This window comes from Mobula hypostoma, chromosome 4, assembly GCF_963921235.1.
Source record: "Mobula hypostoma chromosome 4, sMobHyp1.1, whole genome shotgun sequence".
Taxonomy (NCBI): Eukaryota; Metazoa; Chordata; class Chondrichthyes; order Myliobatiformes; family Myliobatidae; genus Mobula; species Mobula hypostoma.
Window position 1 is genome coordinate 92,869,233 of NC_086100.1, and position 27,417 is coordinate 92,896,649.

Below are 27,417 nucleotides of genomic sequence, written 5' to 3' on the forward strand. Positions count from 1 at the left end.
ATATATATAGGGTGAATGCATGTAGGCTTTTTTCCCCTCTGGGTGGGAGACACTAAAACTGGAGGTCATTGGTTTAGGGTGGAAAGTGACATATTTATGAGGAATATGAAGGAAACCACTCAGACTGGTGTAAATGTGGAACAGACTGCCAGCAGTAGTGGTCAATGCAAGTTCAATTGTCCCACTTAAGAGAAGTTTGCATAGGTATATGGATAAGAGAGGTATGAAGGGCTATGGCCCAGATATTAGAAGATGAGACTGGGAAGAAAACCAAGCTGCATGGACCAGATAACCCAAAGGGCCTGTTTCTGTGCTGTAGTACTCTATGACACACCATGCCATATTCTGACTCCATTCCATTCTCCTAGTTCTTCTGTTTTTGTTGCATTTGATCCAAAGATGAGGCAGCCCCAAAGTTCCTGTGAAGCATCTCCTTCTTCCTGAACCTTAGTTTTCCCTTAACATAGAAGGGCTAGATTGATTTTAGAGTAGGTTAAAAGATCGGCACACCATTGAGAACTGAAGAGCCTATACCGTGCTCTAATCTGCTCTGTCGTGGATGAAGCCCTTTGCTGGAACTCTGCTCTCCCAGATAGAGCAAGAACAAAAATTCCAGGGATGTTATATTCCACTCCATCCTCAAATCATTTTGCCTCAGTCTGTCTTTCTCTATTTGTAGAGTCTACAGTACTCACACAAAAAAGCTTAATTTCAACCTGACTGCAACTTAACTACAAAATTTATTCATGTGGTCACATCCTCTTACAGAGATATTCTTCATATTCTGCCCATCATCTGCTAACTTCTCTGCGAATGAAAACTAAATTTCTTTCATTTTTCTAGTTCTAATGAAATATATTCTACACTTGAAATGGTAAACACGAGGAATTCTGCAGATGCTGGAAATTCAAGCAACACACATCCCTCCCCTTTCTAGATCTTTCTGTCTCTATCTCTGGAGACAGCTTATCTACTGATGTCTACTATAAGCCTATAAGCCTACTGACTCTCACAGCTATCTCTACTATTCCTCTTCTCACCCTGTCTCTTGCAAAAATGCCATCCCCTTCTCTCAATTCCTCCGTCTCTGCCGCATCTGCTCTCAGGATGAGGCTTTTCATTCCAGGACGAGGGAGATGTCCTCCTTTTTTAAAGACAGGGGCTTCCCTTCCTCCACCATCAACTCTGCTCTCAAACGCATCTCCCCCATTTCACGCCCACCTGCTCTCACTCCATCCTCCTGCCACCCCACCAGGAATAGGGTTCCCCTGGTCCTCACCTACCACCACACCAGCCTCCAGGTCCGATATATTATTCTCTGTAACTTCCACCACCTTCAACGGGATCCCACCACTAAGTACATCTTTCCCTCCCCCCCCCCACTTTCCGCGACTCCCTTGTCTGACGCAGACTGGGAGATCGTTTCGCTGAACACCTACGCTCTGTCTGCCAGAGAAAGCAGGATCTCCCAGTGGCCGCACATTTTAATTCCACATCCCATTCCCACACTGTAAAGGTTGGAGGAACAACACATTATAATCCGTCTGGGTAGCCTCCAACCTGATGGCATGAACATTGACTTCTCTAACTTCCGCTAATGCCCCACCTCCCCTTCGTACCCCATCCGCTATTTATTTATACACACACATTCTTTCTCTCACTCTCCTTTTTCTCCCTCTGTCCCTCTGACTATATCCCTTGCCCATCCTTTGGGCTCCCCCCCCCCACTTTCCTTCTCCCTGGGCCTCCTGTCCCATGATCCTCTCATATCCCTTTTGCCAATCACCTGTCCAGCTCTTGGCTCCATCCCTCCCCTCCTGTCTTCTCCCATCATTTTGGATCTCCCCCTCCCCCTCCCACTTTCAAATCTCTTTCTAGCTCTTCCTTCAGTTAGTCCTGACGAAGGGTATCGGCTCGAAACGTCGACTGTACCTCTTCCTGGAGATGCTGCCTGGCCTGCTGCGTTCACCAGCAACTTTGGTGTGAATTCCATCATCCAAATTGTTGATATGTAACATAAAAAGAATCAATCCCAACACAGACACCTGTGGAACATCACTAGTCACAGCAGCTAACCAGAAAAGGCTCCCTTTATTCCCACTCTTTGCCTCCTGCTAATCAATCACTGCTTTATCCTTGCTAGAATCTTTCCTGTAACACTAATGGCTTGTAGCTTGTTAAGCAGCCTCATGTGTGGCATCTTGTCAAAGACCTCTGGCAATTGAAGAACACATCAACCAATTCTCCTTTGTCTATCCTTTTTGCTATTTCTTCAAAGAATTAGTATGGATAGCCAGAGGCTTTTTCCCAGGGCTGAAATGGCTGCCACAAGAGGGTACAGGTTTAAGGTGCTTGGGAGTAGGTACGAGGAGATGTCAGGGGTAAGTTTCTTTACTCAGAGTGGTGAATGCGTGGAATGGGCTGCTGGCAACGGTGGTGGAGGCAGACGTGATAGGGTCTTTTTAGAGAATTTTGGGTAGGTACATGGGGCTTAGAAAAATAGAGGGCTATGGGTAACACTAGTAATTTCTAAGGCAGGGACATGTTCAGCACAACTTTGTGGGCAGAAGGGCCTGTATTGTGCTGTAGGTTTTCTATGTTTCTTTGTTTCTAATTCCAACAGACTTACAGCGTTTACAGAAGGAGGTTGAGAAGCAAGACCACAAAGGTAGTAATCTCGGGATTACTACCTGTGCCACGTGACAGTGAGTATTGGAATAGAATGAGGTGGAGGATGAATGCATGGCTGAGGGATTGGAGCAGGGGGCAGGGATTCAGATTTCTGGATCATTGGGACCTCTTTTGGGGCAGGTATGACCTGTACAAAAAGGACGGGTTGCACTTGAATCACAAGGGGACCAATATCCTGGCGGGAAGGTTTGCAAAGGCTATTGGGAAGAGCTAAAACTAGAATTGATGGGGGGTGGGAACTGAACTGAAGCGACCTATGTAGGTTTTCTATGTTTCTATGTCAGGCAAAATTTTTCCTTGAGAAAACCATGCTGACTATGGTCTATTTTATCACAAGTCTCCAAGTGCCCTGAGACCTCACCCTTAATAATCGATCCAACATCTTTGCACACACTGAGGTCAGACTAGCTGGTTAATAGTTTCCTTTCTTTTGTTACTCTCCCTTCTTGAAGAGCGAAGTGACATTTGCAACTTTCCAGTCTTCTAGAACCATTTCAGAACTTAGTGATTCTTGAAAGATCACTACTAAATGTTCCACAATCTATTCAGCCACCCTAGAACCTTCTCTCTACTTATGGTAACTTCACACTCTTTATGACCCCTGATACCGGGAACTTCCACCACACTGCTAGTGTCTTCCTTAGTGAAGACTAATGCAAAATACTTATTCAGTTTGTTCACCATTTCCTTGTGCCCCATTACTACCTCTTCAGCATCTTTTTCCAGATGTCCACTATCCCCTTGCATCTCTGTTTTACACTTTATGGACCTGAAGAAACTTTTGGTATCCTCATTAATATTATTGGCTAACTTACTTTCATGTTCCACCTTTAATTTAATTACTTTTTTACTTGCCATCTGTTGGTTTTTGAAAGCTTCCCAAACCTCTAACTTCCCAGTAATTTTAGCTCTATAGTATGCCCTCTCTTTGGCTTTTATGTTGGCTTTCATTTCTCTTGATAGCCATGGTTCTGTCATCTTGTCTTTAGAATCCTTCTTCCTCTTTGGTATGCATACAGTGTGTGCCTTCCGAACTGCTTCCAGAAATTCCAGCCATTGCTGCTCTGCCATCATCCCTGCCAGAGTTCTTTTCCAATCAATTCTGACCAACTCTTCTCTTATGCCTCTGTCCCTTTACTCCACTGTAATACTGATACGTTCCACTTTAGCTTCTCCTTCTTAAATTTCAGGTGAATTTGATCATATTATTTTCACTTTTCCCCTAAGGGTTCTTTTACCTTAAGCTCTCTAATCAATTCCTGTTCATGGCAAAACACCCATTCCAGAATAACTGATCCCCTAGTGGGCTTAACCACAAGCTGCTCTAAAAAGCCATCTCGCAGGCATTCTAGAAATTCTCCTTCTTGGAATCCCGCACCAACTTAATTTTCCCAATCTACTTGCATATTGAAATCCTCCATAATGATTGTAACATTGCCCTTTTGGCATACATTTCCTATGTTGTAATCTGTAGACCACATCTTTACTACTGTTTGGAGGTCTGTATACAACTCCCATCAGATCTTTTAACCCTTGCAGTTCCTTAGCTCCACAATGATTCAAACCTACCGACACTATGTCACCTCTTTCTAATGATTTGATTTTATTTTTACCGCCCCCTCTGCCTTACTGCCTATCCTTTCGATACAAGGTTTATGCTTGAACATTAGGCTCCCAGCTATAATCTTCTTTCAGCCATGATACAGTGATACCTACATCATACATGGCAACTGTGTTAGAAGTTGATCCATTTATTCCATTTACTGCACACTTTCAAATATAACACCTTCAGTCCTGTATTCACCCTTCTCAATTTTGTCTGCCTTTTACATTGCAACACATCCTTTTGACTGCAATTTTGCCTTTTCAATCGCCTCTCCTCACTAGACATTGCCTTGTAGGTACATGGACCACAATGTCTGGTCCATGTACCTCCCACCTAAGAATGCTGATGACTCGATCTGAGATATCACGGACCCTGGCACCAGGCAGAAATCTTGTTCTCACCCACAGAACCTCCTGTCCATTCCTCTAACTAATGAATCCCTTATCACCACAATGTGCCTTTTCAATGCCCCCCCCCCACACCCCCCACCGTTCCCTTCTGAGTTACTGAGCTGGACTCAGTACCAGAGACCCGGCCACTGTGACTTTCCTCAGTTAGGTCAAACTCAGCAGTACCCAAAGTGATATACCCGTTGTTGACAGGAATGGCCACAGGGGTACTCTGCACTGGCTCCTTAACCCCTTTCCCCTTCCTGGCTGTCACCAGTTTACTGTATCCTGCACACTGGGTGTAATTGCCTCTCTACATGTCCTAACTATCACCCCTTCAGCCTCCCAGATGTTCCAGATATCATCCAGTTCCAGCTCCAACTCCTTAATTGTTAGAAATTACAGCTGGATGCACTCCTTGCAATTTTAGTTGTCAGGACACTGGAGGTCTCCCTGCCTTCGACATCAAGAGAAAATCTGCAGATGCTGGAAATCCAAACAACACGCACAAAATGCTGAAGGACGCTTTGGCAGGACCTGAAACGTCGACTGTTTTCCATAGATGTTGCCTGGCCTGCCGAGTTCCTCCAGCATTTTGTGTGTGTTGATTAACGAAGAGTTTTTCTTTTCTTTGCCTTCTCTGACTGAAGCCTCCTTTTCACAGAAGCCTCGAAGAGCTGAAGTCTCAAGATCACCACTCTGACTCTGTTTACTCGGACAATGGCCATTATGCTTGCCCGTCTTCCTTTAATTTGCTCTTGCTAATCAACCTCAAATGCAAGGTGGTTGCTGGTCGGAACTTAATTTCACTGCTGCCTTTTTCTACTCAGCAGTGGACCTCTCAAACTTCCAAGATCCAGATGGGTCACTGGTCAAAGCTCTAATATAGCATATATTTGAAGAAAACAAAGACAAACTGAACATGCATTTGGGCTGAAGCCTCATTGCTTGACTTCGGAAGAAAGAACATAGTTCAGCCAACTCAATGTCTCATAAATTCTGACACCCATACCTTCCACTGGTTTAACAACTATTACTCATACGTTCAAACACTATTACCAATATGCAATATGATTCTGCGTTTTACTCCTAATAGTTTAAACTCCTTGTGGCTGTTCTACTTATTCTTGTTGTTATAGACTCTGGATCCTTGCTGTTGGATACTTCAGATCCTAGTTGTTGAATTTTCAGCTGACTTTGAAATATGGTCAGTGTCAAAGTGACACTGCTCCCTGTGCTTCTTCAAATATTGAGAAACACAGGGAAGACAAAACTTACCTATAGATACTCTGATTTCCCTTCTTAACTGTGTCAATTTACATGCAGGGGATGCACAAATTCAACAGAGATTCAGAAGAGAGAAACTATGATACTGACTTTGATAAGCAATGCGAATCTCCAACTTTCCCTCCCTCCCTGTCCCTTTTGAAACATCTGAACCCCAGAACATAGAGCAACCATTCCTGTCCTTGTGTCAGCCATAATGGACATAACATCCATCCCACTGACAGCAATTTTGCTCTCTCAACTATTCCTCCTTCCTCACAGTCCTTCTACAGGTTGCATCTAGCTGTATATCAATTGCCCCATCTTCTGACCTATCATTCTGATTCCTATCCACCTGCCAAACTAATTTAAACCCTCAACAACTCTAGAAAACCTGCCCAAAAGGATATTGGTTCCACTGAAGTTCAGACATAACCCATCCTTTTTCTCCTGTTCCTACCTTTCCCAGAAGTAATCCCAATAATTTACAAATCTGAAACCCTGCCCCTGCACCAAATATTCAGCCACACATTATGGGAATGATATGGATGGGCATCTTGGTCATAGAGACATATTGTTCCACAGCACAGAAAAAGGCTCTTCAGCCCTTAGGTATCCAAGCCAACCAAGATGGATCAGTAGTGCCAAGGGGCCTATTTCCATATTGTATAATTCTATAAAGCCTTTTAATGCTATCACATCCGTATTCAAGTGATTAAAACAAGCATCTCAGTGAACCAAATTTATCAAAGTTGAACAACTAATGGCATTTGTAGCCTTAGCATCTAAATAAAGTCCCCTTTTACCTTCTTTGATAATGTAAGAAACTCAAAGAACATAAACTCATCCATGCTATACGAATAGAGTAATGAAGCACTACAGCACAAAAACAAGCCATTTGGCCCATATAGTCCGTGCTAATTTATTGTTGTGCTCATCCCATCCACCTGCACCTTACCTGTCCCATCAATATACTTCTTCAAATTTCTCTTATATGTTGCAATTGAACTCTTATCTACCATTTCTGCTGACAGCTCGTTCAACACTCACACTATCCTCTTAGTAAAGAAGATCTCCCTCAAAGTTCCCCTTACATATTTCACCTTTCATTCTTAACTCATGACCTCTAGTTTCTCGTCTCACCCAAATGCAGTGGTAAAAGCTTACTTGCATTTATCGGTGACCAGAACTGCATACTACACTCCACATTAGGCTGAACTGACGTCTTATACCACTTCAACATAGCATCCAAACTCCAGTACTCAATACTTTGATTTATGAAGGTCAGTGTTCTAAAAGTTCTCAATACAACACTATCTAACTATGACACCATTTTCAAGGAGGGCAAGGAGCCAGGAGTTGAGGTACATATTGATACCAACATCAGTAGAAAAAGGGAGGAGGTCCTGAAAAAAAAGAATACAATCAATTAGGAAGGAAGCTGAGAAGCAGGACATCAAGGGTAGTAATCTCAGGATTAATGCCTGTGCCACACGACAAAGAGGATAGGAATAGAATGAGGTGGCAGATAAATGCGTGGCTGAAGAATTGGAGCAGGGGACAGGGATTCAGATTTCTGGATAATTGCAATCTCTTCTGGGCAGGTGAGACCTGTACAAAAGGGACGGGTTGCACTTGAATCCGAGGGGGACCAATATTCTTGTGGGCAGGTTTACCAGAGCTGTTGAGAGTGATTTAAACTAATATGGCAGGGGGATGTGAACCAGTATGATAGAATTGAGGGTGAGCCAGCAGATTTACAAGTAGATGATGTTACATGAACATAAGGAAGGACAAGCTAATGACTGGGTACAAATGCAGACAGAGTAAAGAGTTAAATTGTACCACAAAGGCAAATTTGAAAACGGCGAAGAATGCAGGACTGAAGGTGCTGTATTTAAAAGCACGTAGCATTCGGAATAAGGTGGGCAAACTCGTGACACAATTACAAATTGGTTGGTATGACTTTGTGGGCATCTCTGAGGCGTGGCTGAAAGAAGGTCATAGTTGGGATCTTAACATCAAAGGATATACTTTGTATCAAAAGGACAGGCAGGAAGGCATAGGCGGTGGTGTGGCTCTGTTGGTAATAGATGGAATTACATCTTTAGAAAGAGGTGACATAAGGTCAGAGAATGTTGAGTTATTGTGGATGAAGAAAATGCAATCATATATAAGTCTTCAAATAATAGACAAGATGAGGGGTTAAGATTGCAAAGGGAGCTGGAAAAGGCATATAATAAGGGTAATGACAAAATTGTAATAGAGGACTTCAAAATGCAAGGGGATTGGAAAATCAGGTTGGTGTTGGATCACAAGAGATGGAGTTTGTTGAATGCCTATGAAATGGTTTTTTAGAACAGCTTTGTGCTTGAGCCTGCTTGGCTCAGGATTACACCCCTAATCTTGGTGTCATCCCAAAAGTTGCTGATCTAGTTTATCACATAGAATATATGTTACCATTTTTTCCAATTTGGACAGAAACAGAAAAATATTCAAAATTCAAATTATATGATTCATTTCATTATGGGTAATGCAACAAGCATTCCCTACTCACCAATTGCCCTCATCAATAGAAATTGAATTCCTATTGCAAAAGATTTTTCTTCAGGTCTCACTAACCTATGGAAAGCAAAAGTGAAAAAAAAAATGGTTTCAAATTTTTTCATGTAAAAATTGCAGCATGTGCTTTGAGATAAAATTTAATATGAGCCAATTGTCAATCACAATCCTTTTATTTTGATTACACATGCACATAGATATTTTCCTCCATCACATTTTCCTTCCAAGAGGTTGAAAGTTAGAAACTTGGACTCCAGCAAGATTTGTTCTGGGTCGTGGAAAAAAGTGAGCTTTACTCTTTTACTCCAAACAAATTAGCAAAGTTTTTTCTTCTTAACATGGAAGATACACACATGAGCTCACCTGATAAGCTATCCTTTACTCTCAAAGGAGGTAAATAGTTTTCTTTTCTCATGCTCTTATAGCTACCTATTTGGGGATCCAAGACCAATAATCTTTACGACTATTAAACTAATAGCTGAATGTTTTATTGGCTGAAATTGGATAATACATTTCCGCTGAATTATATGTGAGTTTATTTTCTCATTTTTACTTTATTCTGATTCTTAACAGCAAATTCATAATGAAATGAGTACCTAGTATATATACAGTATGCAAAAATATTCTAATAAAACACTTATTAGACAGAACAATTTCTGGCACATACAGGAATATGTGCATTGTCGGCACTATTAGTAACTGGCTGTGGCAAAAACTGGTGAGTTAGAAGTGGTTAGACAAAGGAAGCATCCCAAATACAATCCAATCAGTATTGACATCCCTACCTCTTACTTGATTATAAATGAATCCCCATCAGTACTAAGATCCTCCTATCTACAAAGGATCCCAACTTGGGAAGTAATATACAGTAGGTATCCTTTTGCCCTTATCTCTTGAACAAGGATACCAGTCACAAGAACCTAATTTGAAAAAGCTTGAGAGATCTAGGTCTGAAGTTTATGTGTTTCATTTGTGCTATACTATTCTGCAGATACATTCCTCCCAAATAGTTTTAAAGTCAAAATTTCAAAAAGTACATGCTTAAACTTTGGATAAACATAAGTGAAATTGGACTGTACAGTATCTTTTCGTCAGCTAAAAATCGATTCTGTTGGTTTTGTCAACGAATCAATGAAAATCAAAGGTTAAAATGTTACTGTTTTAGTTAATTCTACAAAGGAAGCATCAAATAATATCATGTCTAACAGCAACTTGTGTATCTAGTTTTACAAGTGAACCTTCAGATTAGCAGTCATTGCAACTTTAACGATGCATTGTAAATATGTGGTAACTGATTTTGGAGCTCAGTATTCCACCTTATATTAAAGTTGTTCACACAACACAGAAACAAGCCCTTTGTCCCACCATAAACATCATGTACTGTACTAGTCCCATTTACCAATATTTGTTCTGCAGCCTTCTATGCCATGGTAATTCAAGTGCTTGTTTAGAAACTTCTCAACTGTTGTGACATAGTACCTGTCTCCACCACCTACTCAGCCAGTACATTACAGATTACAACTACATTTTGGGTGAAAGAATTCCTTCTCAGACCCTCTGTAAATCTCTTACCCTTACTTTAAAATTATGGCCTTTGGCTTTAGATGTGTCTGCTATGGCAAAAGATTTCCTACTATTAATGCTTCTCTGCACTCCTCAGAATTCTGTACATTTCTATCAGGTCCTTCCTCAGCCTCCTTCAATACAAATATACATATACTATATTGAGACTTCCGGCAGAGTAGATAGACAGTGACTGGGACTAGATTGCTGGGCAGTTTTCATATCCTGTGCCTAAGAATGAAGTTTTCCTTAAGCTGGGTTCAGCTAGCTAATTTCGGACAAATCAACAATTACAGGCCTAATTTTCACAGACCTAAACTGCCACATCAGTTTGGCAGAGCAGCCAAATGTGAAAACACGATGCGAAGGTGATTCAGATTTAGATTCAGTTACTGATCACATGGACATCAAAACACAGTTAAATGTGTCATTTGCCTTAACAACCAACACAACCTAAGGATGTGCTGGGGGCAGCCCACAAGTGTTGCCACCCATTCTGACACTAACACAGCATGCCAACAAAGTTCAGCAGAACAATACATGCGACAACAATAGAACAACAGCAATGAAGCAACAACTCCTTTCCACCAACCCACCCACTCACACCAACAGTACTTCTACCCCAGGAAAGGCCACCTCTGGGCTTCCAGTGGACTCACAGATATCGGGCCTTTAACTTCCCCAGTGAACTCTCAAACCCATGGGTTTGGCCATCAAGCTTTAACTTTCAGACCTTCTAATTGACCTTTGGGCTTCAATCTCTGATATTGACTCTAGGACTCACAGATGACGGTACCTTGAGCTCCAGGCCTCGAACTCTGGACTCACTGAATTGCATACCCAGGGTACCATCAGCCCATGTCCTCACTGGTCTTTGTCCAAAGTGTTTGTCATCACACTTCTACGCCAATGGTCTTTGAATATGGAGCAGAGGCCTAGACTTGAACCTGACCTCTACTACTTCCTCCACATTGCTGTCCTTAAACTCTAACCTGACTCCGAAATCCCCTCTCGGCCCCCAAAACTATCCCTAAAGAACAACATTTCTCATTCATTTAAAGGTCCAAAGGTTCCATATGTTATCAAAGTATGTGTGCAGAATACCTGACAGTTGTCTTCTCCACATAGCCATAAAATACAAAAAGCCACAGAAGTAGCTGAAAGAAAGACATAAATTCCCCCTCCACCGCATAAAAAGAAAAACTAAACCTCTCAAACCCCAAACACCTCCAACACCTTCACACAAAAACTAAAGGTCACCCAAACTCCCAGCCAGCCAATCGGCAACAAGAAGGAATGGACATGAACTCAAGAAAAACGTTGAACAGAAGGAGGCCAGTATGGACTACAGTTCAATGCATAAATCTCAGAATTTTGATAATATCTCTGAGAGCATCAGGACCCAGCGGTCCCTCTGAGGGCAACGACACAAATCAGTGACATCTCCAAGGCTAGTGAGACGAACCAGTGGCCCGTCTGAGGGCAGCTACTCGAACCAGTGGCCACTCTGAGGGAAGCAACACGAACCAGCAGCCCCTCCACCAGCAGTGACTCGAACCAGCAGCCCCTCCAAGGATAGTGACTCAAACCAACAGCCCATCGGAGGGCAGCAACACGAACCAATGGCCCATTCAAGGGCAGCAACTCGAACCAACAGGTCCTCCGAAGGTAGTGACTCAAACTTGTGGCCTCTCTGAGAACCACTTGCTCTCCTCTGCATTTGCCTTGATGTTTCAATCCTCTTCAACACTTTAATTGGCAAGAAATGTAGTCAATCATGGCCCCTTGTCTCGTCTCTGACCTTCTCCTCATGGAAGCTTTTATTTGCATTTCTCTCCTGGAGTTTGCTCAGGGACAGCAGAGCAGTAGCCATCATGATTGAACTACAGACTATAAGTCACAGGCTCCAACAGTTTCAAAAACAAAATGAAGATATAAAGAACAAGTAGAAGACATAGAAAAACTGGAAGCTGTCCCCTGAGGAATCGATCGCTGGTGCCATCTAAAAGCTTCGTAAATTCCACCAAACTACCTGATTCCACTACAAACCTTGGTAATCCATTCCAGGCATCTACCATGTTCTGCATAAAAAAATTACTTCTCACATTGTCTTTAAGTTTACCCCCTCTAAGCTTAACAGCATATCCTCGAATGTTCTCAACATTAAGAACGCCAAGGTACCTATGCTAGTAAGTTGGATCACCAGAAGGTGGGACAAAGGCACTGTTTCTGTGTGGCATGATTCTATAACATAAAATTGAAGTATGGTATTGAACTGAAAAAGGCATATTTTGATTGCAAATACTACATACATATTTATTACCCATAAAAGAAAGGGCCTTAATTAATTTGTATGTGAATGAAAACACAGTATTTTGCATTTCTTCAATAATGTTGGATCTCAAAGGGTTTGCCATATGCGTCACCACTTTTAAGTTAATACCACACCAAAGGAGGTTATACTTTTAATACTACATTAGGATAGATGGACAAATGTTTGATGTAGGAAATAGATGTGAGGTGGAGATCTGGGAGAGGGGAAAATAATAGTTTCAAATACTTACCGCAGCACCAACATGTAGAGGGGATTGTGGGTGAGTGAGGCTGTCAGCCCAATTAAAGAGAGGCCAAAGACCACAATGAGAAGCAAATTGGAACAGCTGACCTTGCAGTGTCCAGGAACAGCATAGCCCTGTTTGAAAGGTGCTTGAATGCAGCTACAGTTGTTGTAGGTCTAAATCAACATTAAAATAAGAAATAACATGAGTGGATCTCCCACAAACCTTTGTACATAAGAATAGAGTAATAAAACATTTACAGTATGTCTCATTCTCCTAAAACTCAGTTGTTTAAATGACAGTGCAGACAACATTTTAAAAAAGAAATTATTTTAAAAAATTTTATTTTGCTCAGCATAATGAAACTTTCAATTTCCAGATACACTTATATTTACAGGTATCAGAACACTTCCATCAAAATACAGACATCACCACAACATCCTATAAAAAAGCCCTTATTAGTATAGCACACAGGTTTACATCTATATACTGCAGAAAAAGTTGCCATGTTTTATGAAAACTATTTGTATTTTAGTGTACCATACATGTCAAAAAGTCCAAAGGAATGTATTCCATGATTAATTTACACCAACCAAAAGGTCCAGGGGCCTTATTGGATATCCAACAAAGGAAAATGTTCTTCCTTGCACAAAAAGTCAGGATGTTAAAAAGTTTTTTCTGATGTGCATTAATAATATGACTGCTGGGTAAGCCTAAGAGAAAAGACACTGGGTCCAGTTCAAGCTCCATCTTCAGAATCTTTTCCATTTCACCCAAAATATCACTCCAGTATGCCTGAAGTTTGGGACAAGTCCAAAAACAGTGGGTGAAAGTTCCAGTATTTACTTTACATTTAGAACACATTGGAGAAACCCCTGTCTTTAATTTTGAGAGACGATCTGGAATCAGATGGGCTCTATGCAGAATTTTGAACTGCAATGCTTTAGTTCAGCGGTCCCCAACCACCGGGCTGCGGACCGGTACCGGGCCGCGAGGAAACGACATGATTTGGCGATAGGAGTCAGCTGCACCTTTCCACATTCCCTGTCACGCCCACTGTTGAGCTTGAACGCACGCGAGGTCATTACACACGTGTCATCCATATCAGCGTGGGAAGGAGATCAACTCCTCGAGCTTGCAACTGACGGCGCGCTGAAAAGTATGTTTGATATAACATCTCTGCCGGCATTCTGGATCAAGGTCAGGGCTAAATATCCTGAGATAGCCACGAAAGCACTGAAAACGTTGCTTCCATTTCCAACATATCTCTGCGAAGCGGAGTTTTCTGCAATGAATGCAACGAAAACCAAATTGCAGAATAGACTGGACATAAGAAACTCCCTTCAAGTATCGCTGTCTCCCATCACCCCTCGATAGGACCGTCTTGTTGCAGGAAAACAAGCCCAGGGCTCCCACTGATTCAGCGATATTGGTCTGTTGCAATGTTCATATGTTCATATGGGAAAAATATCCGCTGTGTGTTTAATATCCAAACGTTACTTAAAATGCTATGATGCTATTGACTTACTTATATAACCATATAACAATTACAGCACGGAAACATGCGATCTCTACCCTTCTAGTCCGTGCCGAACGCTACTCTCACCTAGTCCCACCAACCTGCACTCAGCCCATAACACTCCATTCCTTTCCTATCCATATACCTATCCAATTTTTCTTTAAATGATAATATCGAACCTACCTCTACCACTTCTACTGGAAGTTCGTTCAACACTTAGTTCAAGCTCCCCTGCCCTCCCCTGATAATTGACTTATCGCTATATTCATGCGAGGAAATATACGCTGTGTGTTTAATATTAAATTCCTTAGATAAATCATTTTAGAAACGAAATTGAGTGTATTAGCCACTTATCCCCTGCAATCCGGTCGTGATTAACCCCTCCCCCCGAATGGAATCGCCAAAACCGATTTGCAGAGAGAAAAAAAATCGGCTGGTGCCCGCGCAAGGCTTGATGGTCATTGTAGTCTTTGCTGGGTAAACACGATGTATTTGACTGCTACTCTTGTCAGTTGGCAACCCTACCCCGCCTCCCTACCCCACCCCCCACCGGGTCGGCCGGTCCGCAAGAATATTGTCAATATTAAACTGGTCTGCAGTGCAAAAAAGGTTGGGGACCCCTGCTTTAGTTCTATTACAAACTGAAATCTTCTTTGCATTATCACAGATGTCTTCCCATGTTTCAGCTGTAATTTCTACTCCCAGCTCTTCCTCTCAGACCCTTCCAAGCTGCTCAGCCTCTCCACAAGAACATTCCCTCAGGATGCTGTAAAAAGTACTAATAGAGACTTCACCCTTAGAACGAAACACCCTCTTTTCTATGTCAGAACTATAGTAATCAGTTAACAATGATATTTTTTTTCTGTATATAATCTCTTATCTGAAAGAAACAAGAAAGATCCTTGTTGGGCATGTGAAATTTCTGTACTATCTGACTAAAAGACATCATTGCTCCTTCATCAAACAAATCACCTAGATGCAAAATACCCTTAGAAGTCCTAAGTTTAAATCCAGAATCCATTATGCCAGACTAAAAATAACTATTACTTAGGACTAGAGCATGGAACTAAATTGTATAAGGTTCCTCCTTTTTCATTTAAAGATCGGGCAATAACCTTCTGTGAACCTTAATTTTTACATCGTAAGGGAATTAAGAGTTATGGCAAAAAGGCAAGTAAGTGGAGAGGAGTCCATGGCCAGATCAGCCACGATATAAGTGAATGGTGGAGCAGTATTTGGTTTATTGCCAGATTTAAATGAATATATGTTATTAATGGGTGGTGATTTTAACTGTTGTTTAAATCCTTTGATAAACAAGAGTTCAACCAATCAGCAGCTTCTGAGTTGTTCAGCATCACTTATTAACTCTTTTTTAATTGATTATGGTTTGATCGAAATCTGAAGACATCTACATCCTAATGACAGAGATTATTCCTTTTATTTACATGTTCACAAAAAATATTTGAGAATCAATTATTTTATAGCTGATTTCCAATTTCTGTCCAAAGTCCAGAAATGTGAATATGATACTATCGTTGTTTCAGATCATGCGCCTTTAAGCTTAGCTTTTGAGTTGAATGATGTCAGTACTGCAAACTTGCCTTGGCATTTTCCGGAAAATTTATTACAAAGCTCGGACTTTGTCAAATTTATTGAGACTCAGATAAAAGATTTTTTTCTTTTTAACAATACGGGAGATGTGTCAAAATTGATTATATGCGATACATCTAAAACATATTTACAAGGTCAGATAATCTCCTATTTAGCTAAGCTTGAGAAACAGACAAAAACAGGGTTAGATAAGATTTCAAAACAGATTGAAGACTTGGATAATATTTATGCAATCTCTCCTAACATTGATTTATTTAAACAAAGGGTTGAACTTCAACCACAATATAATTTACTATTAACTTATCCTATTGAAAGAAATCTGCTTAAATTGAAAAGCCAATTTTATGTGTTTGGAGGTAAAAATAATAAGCTATTAGCATCCCAATTAAAGGCAGCTGGAACTAAAAGACAAATTTTAAAAATTCGTAGTTTAGTTTGTAATTATGAAGACATTAATAAAATTTTTCAAGACTTTTACAGTGAACTTTATAAATCTCAGTTTCCAGCTGATCCTTCTAAAATGAATGCCTTTTTACAAAAGATTGATTTTCCTAGAATATCTGTTGAAGATCAACAAACTCTTGATACTCCTATTACTGAAAAAGAAATTCAGAAAGCTATTTTTTAAATGCAGTTCCTGGATTGGATGGTTTTTCTGTAGGATTTTATAAAAAATTTTTCTCCATATATGTTAGAAACGCTTAAAGATTCTTTTTTGTTAGGAGAGTTACCTCCCACATTTTATGAAGATTCTATTTCTTTAATTCTTAAGAAAGATAAAGACCATACTGACTGTGCTTCATATTGACCTATTTCATTATTAAATGTGGATGCTAAAATTCTTTCAAAAATAATGGCTAATTGACTAGAGAATATTCTAGCTAAAATTATTTCTCAGGACCAAACAGGTTTTATAAGAGGCCGTTATTTCTTCTCTAATACTCGGAGACTGTTAAATGTTATATACTCATCCTTTTCTAAGACTCCCCAATGTGTTGTTTCTCTTGATGCTTAGTTAACATTTTAGAGAAATTCAACTTTGGTACTAATTTTAATAAGTGGATTAGAATGATATATAAAAGCCCTATTGCTACTGTTATTACTAATAATTGCAGATCTCCTTTTCTACGACTTTTGCGGGGTACGAGACAAGGATGTCTGTTAAGTCCCCTGTTATTTAATTTGTGTTGGAACCCTTGGCTATTGCACTTTGTGAAGCTAAAGATATCCATGGAATTTCCATAAATGGGACTATTCATAAGATCTCCCTTTATGCTGATGATCTCTTAGTTTATGTTTCGAATCCTGAAGAATCCATTCCTAGTTTACTGAAATTATTAAATGAATTTGGAAAGCTTTCGGGATATAAACTAAACCTTTATAAAAGGGAATTATTTCCTCTAAATGATTCTGCTTCTATATATGATGACATTCCTTTTAAAGTTACAGACTCTTTTAAATATTTAGGTATTATTATCATCACTAAAAATTACAGAGACCTTTATGGAGCTAATTTGGTTCTTTTAGTGGATTTTATGAAGCAATTATTTTGTAGATGCAAACCACTTACACTGGCCGAATTCATGCAGTTAAAATGATGATTTTACCAAAATTTTTATATGTATTTCAAAATATTCCTATTTTTTTAACTAAGAAGTTTTTTGATCAGGTTGATTCTTTTATTTCATCTTTTGTTTGGAATAATAAAAGACCAAGAATTGGAAAATATCATTTACAAAAATTAAAAAAAGATGGAGGTCTTGCTCTGCCTAATTTAAGAATGTATTATTGGGCTGTTAATATACGTTATGTGTGTTCTTGGTTATATTGGACTGATAAAAATGAATGACCCCCTTGGGTTGATTTGGAATTGAAAGCTGTGGAACAATTTTACTTAACTTCATTATTAGGAGCTTCCTTACCTGTACAACTAGCAAAATTTCTAATCTAAATTTATATCCTATGATTGAGCAGTCATTACAAATTTGGTACCAGTTTCGTAATTTTTTTAATCTCAAAAAGTTTAACCTTCTTAGTTTAATTTATCAAAATTATTTATTTAAACCTTCACTAAGTGATTCTACCTTTTTTTTTGGAGGAATAAAGGAGTCTACTTAAGTAATTCTCCATATATACAAGATTCTGACCTGTTAGACATTATTTCTAAAATGAATCCTTTAGTGAAAGGTTTTATTGGGAAAATTTATAATTTACTATTACAACAGTACAATTATCCTTTACTTAAGATTAAGCAAGATTGGGAAAGAGAGCTTAACATGACCTTGATAACAGAGGATTGGTTGCGAATTTTGAAGTTGGTTAACTCTTCTTCGATTTGTGCCAGTCACTCTTTAATTCAATTTAAAAATGTACATCGTTACTATTTGACAAAGGAGAGACTGTCTAAAATATTTCCTAATGTTGATAGTCAGTGTGATAGATGTAAAACTGAGACAGCTACATTGACACATATGTTTTGGTCGTGTTCTATATTGAAACAGTTTTGGAAATCTATTTTCTCTACAATTTCTAAAGCTTTAAAAATTAATTTACAACCTAATAAATTGACAGTTTTGTTCGGTATAATCCCTCAATATATTCATGGTATTTCTATATCAGACCAACATGTAATTGCATTTGTTACATTATTGGCCAGAAGGGCTATTTTATTGAAATGGAAAGGTGCCTCTGCTCCCACTTTGATACAACGGTTCTCTCAGGTGATGTTATGTCTTAGTTTGGAGAAAATCAGAAGTCGAACTTTTGATCCTCGATTTGACTTTGAGAAAAGTTGGGGTTCTTTTGCCCGCTACTATCATTTGATTTGAATTAATTAAGATAGTTCCCTTCTGATTCTTGTTTAAATGGACTTGAGTTGGCGGATTGATGTTTTTCTTTTATGGAAGCTTGTATGGCGTATAGCTCCAGGGTTGTGCTCCCACTGGGTTTTTTTTTTCGTTTTTTTATGTTAGTAGGGGTTGTTTTTCGTTTTAGTTCGTAGGGGTTCTATTTTCCAAAAAAAATAGTTTTAACATTTTATTTTTTCTTATTATTATTGTTTAGTTTTGTTAATCAGTCATTTGATAATTTAATTTCTCATTGTACATATTGACATGTTGACTTGATTACTTTAATGTATTTTTTGTTGATCTTCAATAATAATTAATAAAAAAGACTTTAAAATGAAAATGAATGGTGGAGCAGGCTCGACAGGCCAGATGGCCGACTCGCCGACTCCTGCTCCTATTTCCTATTTCTTATAAAATGCAATGTTCATTAACATGGCAGGATGAATGTATAATTTTATACATTTGTACTGTATAATTTTATAGTGCACAGTTACTAAATTTTATCAAGACTACAATGAGAAAAAAGTGAAGGCAGATCAGGGTTAATGTCAGATGATTCCTGAGGATTGAAGGCAGGTATATCAATGATGGTGGATTATGCTCTCAGCTCCAAGGAAAGGTATTTAGTACCCAACTTAAAGTGAATATGAAGAGGAACAATCTGGAGTGGTATAATATCTTCCTCAGACAAGATGGTAAACGTAACAAAATGTTTAGAAAGTGCAGTCAGGGGCCGAGAAACTGACATTTGAAGAGCCTTGTGCAATCTTGAAATAATCAACCTACATTAACACTGATGGGTCAGAAAATCAGTCTCCAGTCACCACACTAAAATTATTGCAACAAACTCCACTGCCAGCTGTGTACATCTGGTTTGAGTGAAACCACTGGAGGAGTAAAGAGGTGATGATGAAGAAATCACGGTGAGTTGCATCAATGCAGTTTATAGATTATAATCACAATGTACCAGTCTTACAGGGAACTGGTTGTGGCATGGACTGCTTTGATCTGCTTTTCTGTTTAGCTTCTTGAAATCATTGGAGCTGCTCTCATCCAGGCAAGTACAGAGTATTCCGTAGACTTTGTTTTGACTTGTAGTAGTACAGAGTGTGGAGCCAATAACTGTTCTTATATAGTACTTACACAATTAGTCTAGTTCAGTAATTGCTTAACATTGACAACGAAGGAGTTGAATATGAAGCTATAGAATGGCTGCGGAGAAGTGGTTTGATTCCCTGTAGCTTGAAATTGGCATTGATATCAATTTCTGTTACTGTGAATAGTTGTGAGTAGAAGACGAACTTATCTCCAAAAGTCACAAAGTTAAAGATGAAACATTCTTTTCAACATTTTAAGCAAGATTAGTGTATTATTTTTTTGTGCAATTTTAGAGTAAAAAAAAAGGAAAAGAGCACCATGCAAAAGTTTAAGCACCCCTAGAGATTTGAGCTCTCAGATAACTTTTACCAAGGTCTCAGACCTTAATTAACTTGTTAGGACTATCGTTCACAGTCATCATTAGGAAAGGCCAGGTGATGCAAATTTCAAAGCTTTATAAATACCCTGACTCCTCAAACCTTGTCCCAATAATCAGCAGCCATGGGCTCCTCTAAGCAGCTGTCTAGCACTCTGAAAGTTAAAATAAATGATGCCCACAAAGCAGGAGAAGGCTATAAGAAGATAGCAAAGCGTCTTCAGGTAGCCATTTCCTCAGTTCGATTAAGAAATGGCAGTTACCAGGAATGGTGGAGGTCAAGTTGAGGTCTGGAAGACCAAATAAACTTTCCGAGAGAACTGCTCATATGATTGCTAGAAATGCGAATCAAAACCCCCGATTGACTACAAAAGACTTTCAGGAAGATTTAGCAGACTCTGGAGTGGTGGTGCACTGTTCTACTGTGCAGCGACACCTGCACAAACATGACCTTCCTGGAAGAGCCATCAGAAGAAAACCTTTCCTGCGTCCTCACCACAAAATTCAGCGTCAGAAGTCTGCAAAGGAACATCTAAACAAGCCTGATGCATTTTGGAAACAAGTCCTGTGGACTGATGAAGATAAAATGGAACTTTATGGCTGCCACGAGCAAAGGCATGTTTGGAGAAAAAAGGGTGCAGAATTTCATGAAAAGAACAGCTCTCCAACTGTTAAGCACAGGGGTGGATCGATCATGCTTTGGACTTGTGTTGCAGCCGGTGGCACGGGGAACATTTCACTGGTAGAGGGAAGAATGAATTAAATTAAATACCAGCAAATTCTGGAAGCAAACATCACACTGTCCGTAAAAATTCTGAAGATGAAAACAGAATGGCTTCTACAACAGGATAATGACCCTAAACACACCTCAAAATCCACAATGGATTACCTCCAAGAGGCGCAAGCTGAAGGTTTTGCCATGGCCCTCACAGTCCCCCAAACTAAACATCAACGAAAATCTGTGGATAAACCTCAAAAGAGCATTGCATGCAAGACGGCCCAAGAATCTCACAGAACTAGAAGCCTTTTGCAAGGAAGAATGGGCGAAAATCCCCCAAACAAGAATTGAAAGACTTCGCTGGCTACAGAAAGCATTTACAAGCTGTGATACTTGCCAAAGGGGGTGTTACTAAGTACTGACCATGCAGGGTGCCCAAACATTTGCTTTGGACCCTTTTCCTTTTTTGTTATTTTGAAACTGTAAAAGATGGAAATAAAAAAGTAATCTTGCTTAAAATATTAAAGAAATGTGTCATCTTTAACTTTATGCCTTTTGGAAATCAGGTCATCTTTTACTCGCTTAGCTATTCACAGTAACAGAAATCTTGATCAGGGCTGCCCAAACTTTTGCATACCTCTGTATCTTTAAGTGCTGCAATCCAGACCTCAGTCACTCATGATGTAAAAATGACTTTCTTCACATTACTTTTGGGTTTTTGCCAACTATCTTAATATTCTTAACTTCAAAAGCGATGGGTTTTCATACAGTCAGAGGATCCAGGAATCAGGGAGACAGTATGAAAAAAACTGTCCATGTTGGTTAGGTACATTTGACCACACTTAGCCCATATCACTCTAAACTTTTCCTATTCATGTGCCTTTTAAATATTTTTAAGGTACTTGCCTCAACTACTTTCTCAAGCTCCACATTCCATATTTACACTGCACTCTGGGCAAAAATAAGAGCTACTTCATGTATTCCTATTAAATCTCTCTCCTCTAACATGAAACCAATACCATCTGGGGGTTGTTGATTTAATGCAATTTCATCTTACAGGGACCCGGCTTTGAAGCAACAGCAAGGGAATTTAAGTCCTTTTGAGTTTCATGGAATTTAAAAGAGCCAAGTTAGCTGATTGTTAGTTAATAGCTGATTGGCTAATTAATGAACTAAAACATCAGCCAGTAAAAGGAAAGTAAGGTAAAGTGTATTAGCCTTTGTAAGATTGGGGAGATGAGGTTTTGGATCAAGAGGTTTTGATTAGGAGGCAGTGATAAGAAGGAGCAAGGTTTTTATTTTGCTGTTCATCGGAAATCCTTCTGTAGCCTCCCTACTTCCTCAAAACTACCTGCCCTTCCACCTATCTTCATATTGTCTGCAGACTTTGCAAAAAAAAGCCATCAATTCCATCAACCAGACCATTGACATACAATGCAAAAAGCAGCAGTCCCAACACTGACCCCTGTGGAACACCGCTAGTCACTAGTAGCCAACCAGAAAAGGCTCCATTTATTCTCACGCTTTGCCTCTGCCAATCAGCCACTGCTTTATCTAATCCAGAGTCTTTCCTGTAATACCATGGGTTTGCAGCTTGTTAGGCACCCTCATGTGTGGCGTCTTGTCATAGGCCTTCTGGAAATCCCAGTACATAACATCAACTGATTCTCCTTTGCTATTTCTTCAAACAACTCCAAAAGATTTGTTAGGCAAGATTTTCCCTTGAGAAAACCATGCTAAGGCCTTTTTTTTATCATGTACCTCCAAGTACCCTGAGACCTCAGCCTTACATATCGACTCCAACATCTTCCCAACCACTGAGATCAGTCTAACTCAGGAGTCCCCAACCTTTTTTGCAGTGAAATACCGGACACTTGTGTTTACCCCGAGAAAGACTACCATGACCCTGAAGCCTTGCACGGGCACCTGTGTGCGCATGTGTGACGTGCGCATACATGACGTGCGCATGCGTGTACATGCTGATTTATTTTTCTACAAATCGGTTTTGGCTTAATCTTCCCGTTCTGTTAAGTGAAACTACACTGTACATACATTATTTCTACTTTATATAGGCTGTGTATTTATCATATCATTCCTGCTTTTACTATATATTAGTGTTATTTTAGGTTTTATGTGTTATTTGGTATGATTTGGTAGGTTATTTCAAGTTCAACAGTGCGTGACAGGGAATGAGGAAAGGTGCAGCTGACTCATATCGTTTCATATCGCCAAATCATATCGTTTCCTCGCTGCCCGGTAGCACATACTTTGCAGCCTGGTACTGGTCCGCGGCCCAGTAGTTGGGGACCACTGGTCTAACTGGCCCATAGTGTCCTTTCTTCAGTCTCTCTTCCTTCTTGAAGAGTGGAGTGATACTTGCAATGTTCCAGTCTTCCTGAACCATTTCAGAATCTATTGATTCTTGAAAGATCATTAGAATTTTTAAGAGGATGTGACTAAACAAGTTGATGAAGGTAGAGCAGTAGATGTAGTGTATATGGATTTCAGCAAGGCATTTGATAAGGTACCCCATGCAAGGCTTATTGAGAAAGCAAGGAGGCATGGGATCCAAGGGGACATTGCTTTGTGGATCCAGAACTGGCTTGCCCGCAGAAGGCAAGTGGTTGTAGACGGGTCATATTCTGCATGGAGGTCGGTCTTCAGTGGTGTGCCTCAGGGATCTGTTCTGGGACCCCTCCTCTTTGTGATTTTTATAAATGACCTGAATGAGGAAGTGGAGGGATGGGTAGTAAATTTGCAGATGACAGAAAGGTTGGGGGTGTTGTGGATAGTGTGGAGGGCTGTCAGAGGTTACAGCGGGACATTGGTAGGATGCAAAACTGGGCTGAAAAGTGGCAGATGGAGTTCAACCCAGATAAGTGTGAGGTGGTTCATTTTGTTAGATCAAATATGATGGCAGAATATAGTATCAGTGGTAAAACTCCTGTCAGTGTGGAGGATCAGAGAGATCTTGGGGTCCGAATCCATAGGACACTCAAAGCTGCTGTGCAGGTTGACTCTGTGGTTAAGAAGGCATATGGTGCATTGGCCTTCATTGAGTGGGATTGAGTTTAAGGGCTGAGAGGTAATGTTGCAGCTATATAGGACCCTGGTCAGACCCCACTTGGAGTACTGTGCTCTGTTCCGGTCACCTCACTACAGGAAGGATGTGGAAACTATAGAAAGGGTGCAGAGGAGATATACAAGGCAAGGATGTTGCCTGGATTGGGGAGTATGCCTTATGAGAATAGGTTGAGTGAATTCGGCCTTTACTCGTTGGAGAGGCAGAGGATGAGAGGTGACCTGATAGAGGTGTATAAGATGATGAGAGGCATTGATTGTGTGGTTAGTGAGAAGCTTTTTCCCAGGGCTGAAATAGCTAACATGAGAGGGCACAGTTTTAAGGTGCTTGGAAGTAGGTACAGAGGAGATGTCAGGGGTAAGTTTTTTACGCGGAGGGTGGTCAGTGCGTGGAATGGGCTGCCAGCAACAGTGGTGGAGGTGGATACAATAGAGTCTTTTAAGAGACTCCTGGATAGATACATGGAGCTTGGAAAAATAGAAGGCTATGGGTAACCCTTGGTAATTTCTAAAGTAAGTACATGTTCGGCACAGCATTGTGGGCCGAAGGGCCTGTATTGTGCTGTAGTTTATCTATGTTTCTAATTCTACAAAATTAGGATAGCCAGGGGCACAGTAAAGACAGGGAAAGGAAGAATTAAATTATGTTTAACTATTAAATGAACTTCAAAATGAAGGTGGATTCATTTTAAAGGTGAGGATGTTATGGCCTTCAACAGAAACCTGGCTGAGAAAGGGATAGGACTAGCAGCTCAGTATTCCAGGATAGATGTTGCATGTGTGACAGGGGCATGGGTAAATGAGAAGGCTGTGTTGTCTTTTCGATAGAAAGGACATAACAGCAGTACTTAGAAGTGACATTCACCGGGAATCAACAGGTGAGGCCACAAGGGTAAATTAGACTGTAAAGGGGAAGTAAAAGGGAAGAATCACTGTAGTGAGGATGCACTATGGATCCCTTATGGTCAGAAGTAATTTGAAGAGTAGGTGTGTAAAAAAATTGTTCATAATTGTAAGAGCAGCAACTTTGTATTACTAGGAGATTTTAATTCCCTACTGATGGGATTTGAACCACTTGTGCGACCTGCCCAACTGGAACTGGTTGCACTTGAACTGGACAAGGACCAATATACTTGCAGGGAAATTTGCTAGGCTATATGGGAATGTTTAAACTGGATTGGTAGAGGCGTGCAGAAGGCAGTCCGAACCTTGAAGTAGATGGGCTACTGTAGCAGAAGACCATGAACAGGCACTCAGTGGCTACTTTATTAGGTACAAGTGGTACCTCATATAGTGACCACTAAGTGTAAAAAAAATGCAAGCAAATTGTCCCATCAGGAGAGCTAAAAGAAGGCATGAGGTTGCCAAGGCAGACTAAGGGAAGAATCCCAAGATCTTCTGCGGATATATTAAGAGCAAAAGGATAGCAAGGGACAAAATTGGTCCACTTGACGATCAGGGTGGTCATCTATTCATAACTCAAAATTATGAGGGGTATAGATAGGTAAACACAAGCAGGTATTTTCCACTGAGGTTGGGTGAGACTAGAACAAGAGGTCATGGGTTAAGGGTGAATGATGAAATGTTTAGCAACATGACAGAGAAACTCCTTCGTTCAGAGGGTGGTGAGAGTGTAGAATGAGCTGCCAGCACAAGTGGTGGATGTGAATTCACCACTTAAGAGAAACTTGGATAGATACTTGGACAAGAGGGTGACAGTCCGGGTAAAGGACAATGGGTCTGGGCAGAATAATGGCTCGGCACAGACTATACAGGTTGAAGGGCTTGTTTCTGTGCTGTACAGTTCTATGACTCTTGGCTACAGGTTAGGGTCTTAAACTAGAGAAAGGCTAATTTAGGATGAATCTAACAGAGGTCAATTGAAGGTAAAAGAATGAAGAATTAGTGGGATGCTATTAAGAGTCCAGGGGCACCATGTTCCTGTTAGAGTGAAGGGTAACTGCACCAAGTTTAGGGAACCCTGGCTGATAAGAGATTATTAAGACTCTGGTCGAGAAGAAGACAAAATCATGATTGCTGAAGAGAGAAAGGAACAAGAAAGGACAAAGTGTCCTCACTAGCTACATCATTGTCTGTTATGGAAAATGCAATGTATCGGCTCTCCCTTCCCCAAATTCAGGACAGACATCATAAGCTCTGTCAAAGAAAACTCCCACAATGATTTTGACCTCCTACTGTCAGGCAGGAGGTACCGCAGCGCAAGACCTGAACTGTCAGGCTAGGTAACAGCTTCTTCCCCCCAAACTGTTAGACTTCTTAAAACACCGCTAGCACCTAGCAGGCATGCACATCCTGTCAGAATGCCTGCAGCGCCACACCCCGCACTCCCCATCAACTTCCCAACTCACCGACACACTCTCATTGTGCACAGGGCACTTTTCATCTTTTATTGCTGCTGTTTCTCATATTTATATCACTGTTTGCTTTATTATAATAATACCAGTAACACTATACTGTCTTACCTCACAGCTAATGCCAAACTGTTCACCTTCAGACCATGCTGCTCAGGAATTTGTACTATTATTATTTTGTGACTGTATGTGCCGGATTGTATCTATACGCACTGTGCGTGACTGTATTTTCCATCTTGGCCACGGAGGAACTATCTTTTGTTAACTGTGTACATATGTATGGTTGAACGACAATAAACTTGAAACTGAAATTGAAAAGGGGTGACATCCTGAAGAAAGAATTTAGGGAGCAAGGTAGGATGCTGAAAAGCAGGACCTCGGGGAGGGGAGAGTAACCTCTCCGTTGCTCTCTGTGCCAAATGCCGGTAAGGGTAATATATACTATACTATATATGATTTTGACAGTGTATATTCCTTTCTTTGTTTGTACTATTATTGATTTATGTATTTGAGATAACCTCTCCTCTGGTTTGTATTTATCCTTATTCTTTTAAATCAATAAAAGAAGATTGAAAGGAAAGGTAAGAATCAGATAATTTGGCAGATGAATATGTGGCTGAAGAATTGGTGCAGGGTTTGCAGATCATTGGGATCTCTTCTGGGGAAGAGATCCCAATGGTTGATTCTCACTCGGAGCTTGCCAATGGCCTAGCATTTTCAATATCTCCAGGAGTGGCCAGGGAGACATACACTTTGGGTTGTGCCCCAGTGGAGGCCCAATTCCTTGCCGGTGTTGCCGCCTGAAGCGTTGTGGGAGATTGGAACATCGAGACAGCAGTGTATGCTGCTGTCAGAATAAGTGACGCTGCAGACTGTAACCTCGAAACAGCGAGCTGTTGGTCTCCCTCTGGCTGTGGCAGGAGCGATATCTCTCTCTCCCTCGTTTGTGGCATGTTGAAGTGTTGCACTGTACAGTGATTTTTTTGATGCACTCCAGTTCTTGGTCTCTGAAGAGCATTGCTATTGCTTGCATGGTGGGTGGTGGGAGCTGCAGCTTTTGCTGAAGCAGGTGGGGGGAGGATTGATACTTTCGCTACTGCTTGTGTGGGGGAGGGGGATGGGGGCTTTGGGGACCAATATCGTTGTGGGGAGGTTTGC

The 27,417-nt window shown here is 40.5% G+C and overlaps 1 protein-coding gene across 4 annotated transcripts in view; it reads right to left on the reverse strand.

Moving 5' to 3' along the window:
• Positions 1-27,417, reverse strand: part of LOC134345461 (solute carrier organic anion transporter family member 2A1-like) — a 321,454-nt gene that overhangs the window by 55,874 nt on the left and 238,163 nt on the right. For all 4 annotated transcript variants that reach the window (XR_010017703.1, XR_010017702.1, XM_063046160.1 and 1 more), the window contains 2 exons: positions 12,642-12,811; positions 8,510-8,574 (listed from right to left, as the gene is read on the reverse strand). Coding sequence is in view for 2 of the 4 variants with exons in the window: in XM_063046160.1 (XP_062902230.1) it covers positions 8,510-8,574; positions 12,642-12,811 (235 nt within the window). In the remaining 2 variants the exon portion in view is untranslated. The remainder of the gene's footprint in view (positions 1-8,509; positions 8,575-12,641; positions 12,812-27,417) is intronic.